Source organism: Ixodes scapularis, unplaced genomic scaffold, assembly GCF_016920785.2.
Source record: "Ixodes scapularis isolate PalLabHiFi unplaced genomic scaffold, ASM1692078v2 PGA_scaffold4__175_contigs__length_147842914, whole genome shotgun sequence".
Taxonomy (NCBI): domain Eukaryota; kingdom Metazoa; phylum Arthropoda; class Arachnida; order Ixodida; family Ixodidae; genus Ixodes; species Ixodes scapularis.
In genome coordinates this window covers 1,769,288-1,781,311 of record NW_024609879.1, presented here as the reverse complement: position 1 = coordinate 1,781,311, position 12,024 = coordinate 1,769,288, and the positions used below count along the sequence as shown (strand labels likewise).

General features: G+C 44.2%; 1 protein-coding gene across 1 annotated transcript in view; it reads left to right on the top strand.

The window, feature by feature from the left end:
• LOC8026823 (ryanodine receptor) overlaps nt 1-12,024 on the top strand; it is a 561,398-nt gene that overhangs the window by 421,915 nt on the left and 127,459 nt on the right. The window contains exons 80-85 of the mRNA XM_040217827.3: nt 871-1,049; nt 2,223-2,293; nt 2,382-2,469; nt 3,092-3,220; nt 5,458-5,616; nt 7,991-8,050. Of these exons, the coding sequence (XP_040073761.2) occupies nt 871-1,049; nt 2,223-2,293; nt 2,382-2,469; nt 3,092-3,220; nt 5,458-5,616; nt 7,991-8,050 (686 nt within the window). The remainder of the gene's footprint in view (nt 1-870; nt 1,050-2,222; nt 2,294-2,381; nt 2,470-3,091; nt 3,221-5,457; nt 5,617-7,990; nt 8,051-12,024) is intronic.

Sequence of the window (12,024 nt, the reverse complement as noted above, 5' to 3'; positions counted from 1 at the left end):
TTCATGTGCTATATTGCTTTAGGACAGGTCAAAGCAGATGGCTATGGAGCTATATTTCTATATTATACCATCTTTCATGACAAAAAAGCCACATAAACTTACTGTTTTTTAGATTTCCATTCTTTTTCCAAAATTTTAATTTTTGAGCATGAAAAATGACAAAAATTAAAAATACAAGCTCATAGCTATCTTCCCCTTAACATTTCAATCTAGAAAAACTCACAGAAATGAATTCAAGTTATGTAATAACATTTCCTAAAGTGAAATATATGCCAAAACGTGGAACGGAGAAAAATGCGATCAAAGTGTTCCAACCTCTACCTTTTCTTTAACATCGGTGGACCGAAAATAATTTATAAAAAATTAACTATGCAGTGTAAATTAATGAAACTTTCTGGGAATACTCTGTAGGTGTTAGTGGTTGTAAATATGACATTTTTCAAACTCAACTTTTTTTGCAGAAATTGTTTTTTCTGGGTAATGTCCCCCCTTAAAATAGTTGCGAGTCCAGCGGTGTGTCTGCCTTTTTTGTTCGTCTCCGTGTGTGTGTCCTTAAACGGCCACCTGGCACTTTAACAGGCGAACTGGTGATCGCAGCAGAGTGATGACGGACTACTCGTGCTTCATTCGTGCCTCGCGTTTGCTTCTTGAAGTGACGTTGAAAATTCAGCAGCATGACTTTATCATGTAGCCGGTTTTGGGCGCTCGGCCGAACAACTCGTACAGTCGTTCTGGTTGTCAACCCCGGTGATGTGCGGCGCCATCTGGATTTTGGCGGTTCTCACAACACGGGGCTGCGCGGTTTCGTCGTAGGCCGAGGTTTTAGAGGCGCCGATTGAATCTGATGAATGACGAGGCGTTTCTGCCCAGGCCACGCCGGACAAATAGTGATCAACTCCTCGGAGGAACTTTTGCGTGATCCGATCCTGCCGCTCATGGAGAAGATCCAACACAGCGCTGACCTGGTGTTCCACAAGGAGGAGTGCATGCGAAGCTACCTCAAGTCCAGCACTGACGACACTTCACAGGCAGAAGGGCAGCTGCAAGAGGTACTCCTTCCTTTCTTAAAAGCATTTCACAAAAGCCAACACTGTTAGAATCGAGCATTCACCTCCCTTGGGGTCGCCTCCATTAAAGGGGTACTTTGCCGATTTCTTCATGGTCCCCGATTTGCTTGAAATTTTGCTAAACTCGCCAAACAACATCGCCAAAATAGTATCCCAAATATCGGGTCAAAATAAATTTTTTTCACGAAGTTATTGAATTTACAATTTTGGTCCTCACCGTGTTTTTCAAACTGAAAGTCTCTACTGGCAACAGCGAAAACGTGACGTCAGTGGAAGTGTAGGGGTTCACTCTTTGGACTTTAGAATTTGTTCCCAACTAATTCGAAGCAGTTTCATGGTGTCAAATGAATGCTTTGGAAGCTCGCTCCAGGACCCGCGCTTCAGCACGGAACAAATGATTGGCATATTCTATTTTTTAGATTGCTCGCCCGACTGGCAAGCTGACCTTCCACTGACGTCACGGCACTGAAAAGGGCGGGTATATAATTTGAATGTTGGTTTTTGCATCATTTTCATTTGCCGATTTCGCAATAACTATTATGAATTTCACGATACTAAATAGCATACCAGAAAGGGTAAAGGCCGGGGAGTCAGAAAATATAGTTAGTTGAGGTAGCTCAAAAATCTGCGGAATACCCCTTTAAGGTCACCTCCGTTATGGTCACAGAGTCGTTTTCATTGATGTCACCTCCGTTAGAATCACTAGACTCAACTTTATTAAGATCGCCTGGGCTGGAATCACATTAATTTGTTCAACCTGAATTATAGCACTAGTGTCACCTCGATTAAGGTCACCTCCCCTACCGAAAAATACAGTATAACTTTACACTATCCGGATTATGGAACCGGAAATTTGTTTCTGGAAACCCGAAATCCAGGTTGCAGACGAAGGAATAATTTCGGAAAACCTAAAATCCGGATAGAGTCCAGATAGAATCCAGATGAATTTCCGGTTCCATAATCCGGAGAGAGAAAAGTTATACTGGATTTTTCGGTAGGGTCCGGTAGGGTCGGTTGCTATAACAGAAGTGATCGTAATGAAACTTACTGTCAGTCACTTTCATTAGAATCACCTCTATTATAGCAACTTCATGACAATCACTCCATTGCTAGACTGAGAGAAGGCTCACCAGTTTTCATTCTCTTTCTTCGCAGGAGTTTACTCTTCTCGTCAGGGACATCTATGCATTCTTTCCACTTCTAATTAAATATGTGGACCTCCAAAGGTTCGTAAAACTTCACAATTTGAAGTAGTAATTTATGACTAAGAGATACGACCAGGACTCAGCTCACTGACAACAATTTTTTTTTCAGAAACCATTGGTTGAAGAATAATGTCAAAGAAGCGGAGCTAGTGTACACTCGTGTGGCACACGTGTTCAACATCTGGAACAAGTCACAGGTCGGTCTCTTCACCTGCTGTGATCTGCGGCACGGATGTTATGGCTTCTTTACCGTCTCGTGCCGGGAACAGGACGCTCTTAAAGACCGACGACCAGTTCGCGTTTTCCACTTCTCCCTCGCTTCCTCCTCTCCCCCCTTCTACCCTGTCCACTGTCGCCTGTTTCCTCCTCCCCCGTAGTGAGGGGGATCTTCTGCCTTGCGAAATCTCGAGTCTGGTCGTCGGCCTTTAAGCGGTATTCAAACGAGTAAAAAATCCCCGAAAACGTCAGGCTTTTGCAATGCGGCGCCGCGACATCGGCTCTGCAGCAGAGCGAGGGAGGAATGCTCGGACGCTACAACAACCCCGATTTGGCCTCGGATCAGTTTGTTTTTAATGTCTATTTGTCGCGTCACGTTCTGGTGTCATGTGTAGAGGCCGCTAAATGGAACGGAAAAACTAAGCTAAAATCGGATTTCGTCGGTGCGAATGACAAGATGCCTGGGGAAGGGGCACATTTACAGCGAAATATACATAAAAAAGATTTAATTTAACGCCAATAATAGAAACAAACATTTTCATTATTTGGACTTCGGAGAATGACTGACGTGGTTTCCTTCGTTTCGTTCGTTGTGGCGAGCAGTATTTCCGGAGGGAGGAGGCGAACTTCATCTCCCAGCACGAGATCGACAACATGGCCCTGATCATGCCGTCCTCGGGCCGCGGAAGGGCCAGCGTGCAGACCACGGACGCCAGCCAAAGTCAGAAGAAGGCGAGCGAAGCACCGAGCTTCGTAGTGGCTACATGGTTGATCTCATGAAGCCTTGAAGCCTGCGCATGACGTCATTGTTAGTGGACCCCGCGCCAAGCCACGCCAACGCTCGACGAGAGTAAACGCCTTGGCGTTGCTGCCTGTCACGATCGTTGGGAGACTCTGTAAGACGCGATGGCGGCTATGATGACGCCAGCCAGGTGGAAATGCAATGCATCTGAAGTCAGTTAAAAGGGAATGAGGCGCGTCTTCCAAGTGGTTTCACCCGGTTGGGATCAGGTCGACGGGAATGGCAAATCTACATGGTAGACTGGATCCGACGTAGAATATATCGAAGAAGAAAAAAACTTTTGAGTTTTTTATACATACGACGCGTCAAGGCCAGGCAGCATAAAGCATAAGCAGATTCAATAGCCGTTAAATACGGCTCGTTCAATATTTTACCCAAATCAGCTACGATAATGCCATATATCTGTTTAATGTAGTATATAATATATTCACCGTAGTAAACATTGATCATGCATTGCAGACAGATCAGGCTCTGATCTCAAAACTATAGTCTCCTAAAATTGTGTTATGCCTGTTGAATTTTTTTTTATATTTATTTTAATTGGGGAGGAAAATAAGAATCTCCAAGAACCGTAGAAATGCGGAGAATCGTGAGTTTATCAAAAATAACTTTTAAGAGTTAAGAATGAGGCGAACCTCAATAGAACAATTGAAGGTTAGGCACTGCTTCTTGGCAATGTTATTAAATATATTAAACAATGTTAATGTCTAATCGAATCATAGTCACCAATCTGCGCATGCGATTCTACGAGGCACAGTTCGATGAAAAATCTCCCCCCATTACACTATATATATACCTCTAGAAAAATCGGAACCAGTGCGGTGGAGATTTTTCTTTGTTTATAAAGATGCGCAACTTAAATTAAACCCTTCTGCAGTGCGCTCCAACAAGGTGTAACGTATATATAAATATTTTATTTTCTAGTCGAAATAAAATACACTTTTCTTAGCTTAAGCGCGTGCCATGGGATGCGGTATACTAGAAGCACTCAGTGGTTGTAGTTTGGATTTTAAACTACAGGACTAACATACTCAAATGCTGTACAAACGCCAAACAGGATTGTGGGTTTCGGGTCCCAAAGCACTTGAGTTTTGACGGGTCCTGTGACGTCACCTGTTTCATTTTGAGGCCTCCGCTAGCTGCATTCCGATTTAAATTCATGTCAACTTCTGGGGCCTGCAACGGCCGGGCGGATTTCTTCCTCTCCACCCTGTCAAGTCGTTCAATGTCACTTTATGATTGTCCGAAAGCTCCGCTTTCATTTAACTGGCGTCGCGGGTGAGGGTAAAAAATCACGCGATCACCTTCCCCATAAAGCTAGCCCAAGCCGTCCAGACTCAGCCGCTAAATTGCACCCCAAAACGGGTAGGGGAAGCCGCAAAGATATTGCCATTTTCAAGACCCGTGCTCCAGTTTGATTTGACCCGGTCTGTACTATACTCCGTTTCACCTTATGTTGTACCGCAGAGAAGGCTAGAAGCGCGAGCTCATACCTTTGGGAGCTGCTCTTAACGCACGAGAGCTTGTGCCGCCGAGGTGTGCACCAGAGCAAGGAGCTCGCGCTTGTAGCCTTTCCTGCGGTGCATCATAAGGTGAAACAGAGTATAGAAATAGGCCGAAAAGACGCGGAATAAATCAGGGGAGTTCCGAACTAGGATAGTAGATGAGAAGGCGCTCTAAACGGAGCTAGAGTAACTAAATAGCTGAGCCAGAGTAGATCCTTCCTTTTCCTTTCACCTCCTTCTTGTTGGAGGAGTTGTCAAAAGCGCCAAATTTGACTACAGCGCTTGCGGGGAAGCTGCCTTGCGAAGCCCCTGATTTGGGGCTGGGCATAATTTTCGCTCTGCATTTGCGAAATGAAGCCTTATGCTGAACTTTCACGATCAAGAAACCTTTTGAACCTTCGGACATTGTGTGTGTCACTTAGACACGTGTAATTGCGTTCTTATAAAGCGAGCGTTATTTTCAAGAGGCGCTGTACAAGCGGACGACTCGACAACAGGAGACGCAGCACGCGCACGCTCGCGCCTCCGAGGGGAGACGCACGACAGCGCATGCGCGTTGAACCCCCGCTCATGTCGTCGCAGTACTTGGAGTCAAACATTTGAGACCGTTCCGATACTCTACTCCACAACCTAAGTGGAGCCTCTGCGACAATTCTGTGCAGGAGAAGAAAAAAAAGCGGGATGGCAAGAGGGACAAGGACAAAGAGTTGGCGGCCAGCCTGGTGGTAGCATGCCTCAAGCGTCTGCTTCCCGTGGGCCTCAACCTGTTTGCGGGACGCGAGCAGGAGCTCGTCCAGCACGCCAAAGAGAAGTTCCTCAACGTGAGCGCATCTTCATTGAGCTATATGCGCGGAAGAGACGTCCGCTGAGCATCTCTCACAGACGTGCTTGGCATCCGTTGCCTCTCAAGCGCACCTCAAGAATGGCATGTATCGTTGAGCAGATAATGATCGTCGGTTGTACACGGTGTTCAAGAGCTCTATTCATAAAGAGACAATGCAGCGCTAAAAAGACGAAAGACAGAAGGAAGAGATGTACAGCCCACAAGGCGCTGACTGCAAGTTGGGTGTTTATTCCCAATAAAAACGTAAAAAAAAAAAAAAAAAAAAAAAAACGGAACAAAAAAAATTAAGACATGCAGAAACTACAACTACCCTACACATCGGAAAAACATTGTCTCGCGTACGTGCCACACTTCTTTATGATATCGTTTAACTTTCTTTTGATGTGTGTTGCGGATATAGTTTCCGCATATTTTAATCTGTCTGGTTTCCTTCCTTCTTTATTTCTATGTCCATTTCAAAAATGAACATTCAGTTGACAGTCAGAGCCTCGTGTTTGTACACCTCTTCCTTGTGTCCATCTTTCGATCGCTGTTTTATCAGTTTATTGTTGCGTACCAATTAGCCCTACTTAATGCCTTGCACTATTTAGCACTAAAATAAAACAGCCAAGGAACAGAGCGCAATAAAACGTTTTCACAAATATGTCTTTAAGGGTTGCATTTATGATACTCAAATATCGTGAGTGCAGGTTTTTGGAGAAAACAAAAAAAAATGGAAACGTGCTATTCTTTTTTTCTGCACAGAGAGAAAAATTGAAACAAACTGGATGATGGCACCATTCACAGATAGTGCCACACGTGTTCGCATCTGCTGGATCAGCATTCGAGTAACAAAAAGGCTCTTAAGTTTTCTGGGTTTTCGTCCCCTGTAATGCCATATGTGAAAGCAGTGTCAACCATGCAGGCAGTTTGTTTTAGTTTGTGTTTTTTTCTTGTCCATACATGTAACACTTTTTTTCTCCGTTTTCCTTTTCTGTATGCATACATCCAGAAAATTTGAGTATCATAAGTGCCGTACCTAAAGATTCCTTTGTGAAAAGTTTCGATGCTCTAACTTCGACCTATTTTTTAACACATTCATTCAAAATAATTGCGCTCGAAACACAATGTAAAAGAAAAAGCGTAGTGAACAAAACGGACAAGAAGTGAGCATTGCTGATATCGTGGCAGTCACGCGCATAAACCGGCTTTCTTTTCGTCCCCATGCTGCTGTGTTTTTCACTCGTGTGAAATTAGACGAGTCGGGCTTGTGTGCTTTATGGGACATAAACCACACAGGCTATATTCTGCTAATTTAATAAAGCCCAGTGGAGCCTCGTAGCACCCTGCCATTTTTTTTCTACAACGCGGATCCTCTAAAGGCGTTCTAATGATTCTCAGTTTCCTAAAGTTACGTAATGCATGATTACGTGGTCATCGACCACGTAATCATAACTCGCATACACGTTCAGTCTTTGGACGTTTGTTCCTCCCAAAAATCAGACGTCCTTGTTGTTTTTTTTTTTGTTTTTTTTTTTTGTAATACTAGAAGAAAAGGATTTTCATTATTTTCTACGCTTTGTGATCTACAATTAATGCTTTCACTAAAACCTGCTACAACTGAAGAGCACGTCTTTTCAATGGATATGAGTGTTACCGCTGTACTTGCTCGAATATATGTATAAGTCGATCCTAGCATTGAGAAAAACGTGGTGGGCATCTTGTTAGCTCGATGGGTTCCAAAATTCTGCTTACTAATGAAGATTGACATTTTTAGCCCCCCTTCTTATAAACAGAGCTTAAAAAAAAAAAAAGAAACATTCAAGTTAATCATTTACACTTCTGAACCAAAAACAAAATTACTCGGTGCAAGTGTAATTCACACGTGGCTCATACACACCAATGATATAATTTCTTCTCTGACACATTGAAATATCAGTTTTCTCGGCATTCATTGAATATGGCCTGCCACTTAAACACCGCATCGGTATGTGGCGACGTATGGCGCTGCAAACTGCATCTCGAATTAGTTGTTTACATTGATCCGTTTACCAGAGACAACGTCGTAGATGGTATCAGTTATAATCGATTGAATTCGCCAAAAGCACAAAATTAACAGGATAACCTCAGTTAACTATTGTAACTGTAATCAGGAGAGCACCTGTTTACAGTACCAGCACTAGGTATAGATGAGTGGGCATTTGAGTTGCACGGAAATAGGACTTTATTCTCAGTCTTGTATCAAGCAGCTTACTACCATGAATCTACCATCGTTTCTTATGTTGACGCTTGAGCTTTTAGAGCCAACCCTAAGAGCTCTTTGTAGCATTAAATGAAGCGATGCACTGATTCATTTTTCGTTAACATTTCAGAAAGACCAAGACGTTGACATCTTCGATTATGTGAAGCTTCAACTTACTCTTCCGGACAAAGTGAGTAAATGGAAGTACAGTCGAATTAAGTTAATAAAAATCCTGTAATATAGTTGTTGTTTTTTTTAAATTTCCTTACATGTTATTACTTGGTGCTTTTTGTGTTAGAAATGTACCCCTCCCAGTTTTTCCACTTACGCTGACTCCCTTTCATAATTAAAAACCTTGAGACTCAGAAAACATAGGCGACATACACACCATAGTCTTATAACCAGCACAGCACACAACTGGCATTTCCTTTCACAAAAGTCTTCTTTGTCATCTTCAATTTGAATGATACAAATCCTAACGGCTGGCACACACAATAGCATTCTGTATACTTATAATGCCTGCCCCAGCGCCTGTTACCAGCTATCACCAGAAGAGTATGCCGCTTGGCCATAAAAAGATGGAAGACGTGAACGACGGGATTAAGCCTTTCTCGTGTGTTCTTGCATTCTTGGCGCTGTTTTGGACATTTGGCGTGGTAGCTGTGAATTCACTTAAACAATTAGTTGTTGTTTTTTCTGCACGTTTGTTGTTGCTTAAAAAGGTGCTGGGGCTATCATTTTCCGACACTCCGATCAACATCCAAGACCATGAAAAGTAATTGAAATCCATTTTGAGAAGAGACGGCGAAGCAACACATACCTTCTTATACTCAAGAGTATGCAGTTGGCACCTCTTTGTGACGGGCGCTAAGGAAGGTCTCTTTAGAGAGGCCTCCCTTAAATGTCCGTTTGAGTGAAGCCTGAGTATCCTGCTGAGGCTTTACTCAAAGCCCAGCTTTGTTCAGCCCCTTTCGTCAAAACTGGATCAGCCCATGTACCCTTTCACAGCCTATTTTGGTGTTGCTGGACTGAGACTGACCTGCCCAGCTTTATTTCCTGGAGGTAGTGACGGGTGCCTGACGGCAGGAACAGTGTGTCATTACAAAACGTCAGCCCCGGCACAGCTAACACCTTCCACACTGCTTAGGGTACTTCGTAGCGGTTGTAACCTCAGAGGACCCTGGGCGTTAAAATTTCTTTTCACTTCTTGCTCTTCGCCTGCGCCTCAACCTCAGCAATAAAAGCTTTAAGTGTTTGACATTTCGACATTGTGAGAGTTGACCAGCTCGGCCATTTGGATATAATTAGTGTTGGGTCATACCTACCTTCCACTACATTTATTCACTACAGGAAGCGACATATGTTTCTGCTCATCGGCTTGGGAAAATGGGTTCGGAAAATATTGGAACAACATACGTAGCGGTAGTAGCATTTTGTAGCAGGCAAGAATCGTCTTTATTGTATGAGGAGGTGGCGGCCCTGGGGGGGTTATGTGAAGCAAGCGCAACGTTGCCAAAGCATCTGGAAGCCAGAAATTGGGCAGGCATTGTCAGTATAAAAGAGGCTATGACCACACACTACGCTGAGAATGCCTCGAGCACTCAAATGAAGGATGACAAGGGAAATTCTTGTAAATGAAAATGACAGCTGTATGCTGTGCTTTAATGAGATGGTGATGTGTATTTTTACATTTGTTTACTTTTTCTCAAGGCTTCTAATTTGAATTGTGCACCAGCTCGCCTCCGTTTTGACACTTGTTTCATGACTTTGTTTCCCCCCTTGACCTGACTCCGGGGTAAGGGGGAGATTTTAGGAACTTTTGCTACTTGTGCTCACACTGTACCTTCTAGTTTAAGAAAGCTACCTTAACTGAACAAACACTGTGGGCAAGTTTGCCGGAAAATTATTTTAAGTTTCCCCACTTGCGCTATACCGAGATGGAGTCTTGGAATGTTTTCCTTTAAGTTACTCCCCCCCCCCCCCCTTTTTTTTCTGAGTTTTGGTGGTAGTTATAGAAAGTTTCCCCAGAGTTTGTCCCCTGCACTGCTTTCATAGTGAGTGTTTTGGGGATGTTATCAATCAATCAATTTTAGAAACGTTCTTTCTGAGAATCCCCACTTCGGCTGACTGTGTACTTCCTCTTTAAGGGAAGTATTATAAATGCAAACCCTGGAGAAGACGAGACAACAGGAAGACGGGTTTTGGTTTTAGAATACTTCTGTCGCCTTCTTTATTTTCACGTGACTTTTTTGTTGCCACAAGGAGAAAGTCAATAACGACGAAGCTAAAGATAATAGTTGCGTTAGGACATTCCTTTTCCCTTCAGATTAAGAGCGTGGGACCAGCTGCCAGACCCGAGTGGAGCGTCATAGAGGGGCGCTCTCGCAGTTTTCACTCAACAAAACATCTTGCGTTTGGGACCGACCTTACCATGGTCTTTGGGATTGGCCGATGAACCTGGTACTATAGACCACTGGGGAGTGGGCCTTATCTTGTCGTTGTCTGGCGATTGCTTACATACTTAGTCTGCATGACGTTCTCCAACCTTGGATGGAGTGCTGATGGGTAACCACGCGTGCACCCGTTGTCGCCGTGACTTCTTCATGTGTAAACCTTGGCCCATGCCGTAGTATTTTATTTACTCCGGGTTCAAGGTTGGATCGTCCTGTCGTCGGTTTTCCGTGTAGATGCTGAGGAGTGTGATGAAAGTCATGTATCAAGGCGAGAGCGAATTTGGTTATCTATCAACATTTCAAAGGGCGACTTCCCCGAGCCAGATGGTGTCCGTCTGTAGTCAAAAAGGAGCCTGTCCAAGCTGGTCGCCACGTTGTCGCTCTCAATTTTCTTCAATCCATCGACGTACCTCGTGTTCAGCAAGACCATTTAAGTTGGGGTGAAACGGCGCTGTCCGCGTGTGCTTTATGTTGTTTTTCAGCGCAAACGTAGCAAACTCGGGACTGGTGAAGGGCGTGTCATTGTCGGAGACAGAAGTGCGAAGTATTCCGATATGGCTAAACACTTCTCTCAAAAACGACACGGTGAATTAGCTTATTGCCTTTTTCACAGGAACGGCCTCGATCACTTTACTGTGAGGGTCGGCCACTACTAGGATAATTTTTTTTCTTCAAAAGGACCTAGATAATTAACATGTATCCCTGACCAGCCTTCTTGGATTGCGGACCAATTTATACATGCTTTTGACGCTGGCATGGGGAGCACATGGACGCAGGCATCATAGGTCGCTAACGTGCTCTCTATCTATTTCTTTAATCCAGACCACCCAAAATCGAGCACTAGCTCTTGCCCTCATCTCCGGTGCATTCTGAAGAGTCTCGTAAAGCAGCTACAGAGACAACATCTAGACTCCTCTGTCGCAATGACACGGTGGCCCCAGTGTACCAGTTCGTGAACCACCGGAAGTCCAGTTTATTTCCCTAAGATGGTAGCAGACTTGAATCGATGTCTTTCTCACTTCTGGGCCAACCATTTATGCCGTAGCTTTTAACCTGCACCAACACTGAATCTGCAGCTGTCATCTATTTCAACTCCCTCGCTGTAACGACTTCCTCGTCCATCTGCTCTACAGCAAGTATGTGTCGTAATAGCCCACCTTCAGGGTCGGTTTTTGTGGCTGCTGTTGCCACAGCTGGTAGAGGAGCCTGCTCAGGGCATTTTCATTGAATATCCCTTGGCCTGGCTAGTATTGCAGTTTGTAGCGGAGGCTACTTTCTCGGAGGGTACTTCCGAGAAACAGTGTACATCGTTGAATTCTGGCCTCAGCCATGGCGGGGGTCGGGCGGTCGGGTCTCTGCAACCCCAGTAGCTGTTGATAATTCATGAAAAGGGTGAATTTTCCTGCAGAAAGATAGTCTTTGAATTTATTATGCCGAAAATCAGAGCAAGCACTTCGCGCTCTAATTGAGAATAGTTATTTTCTGCTGGTGTTAAAGTTTTGGATTGAAATTCGACTAGTTTGTCTTGTCCGCCGTCTCTTTGAGACAAATATCTCCGATGCCGTAGGGTGAGGCGTCGCATTTGAGCTGTAGCTTTTTTTGTTGGATCACAGTGCATGAGAACTTTCGCCAAGCTGAAAGTTTTTTTTGCGTCCTGGAACGCCACATCCCGCGCTTGTCTCAAAGTTAATCAAGCTCCCTTCTCAGTGAC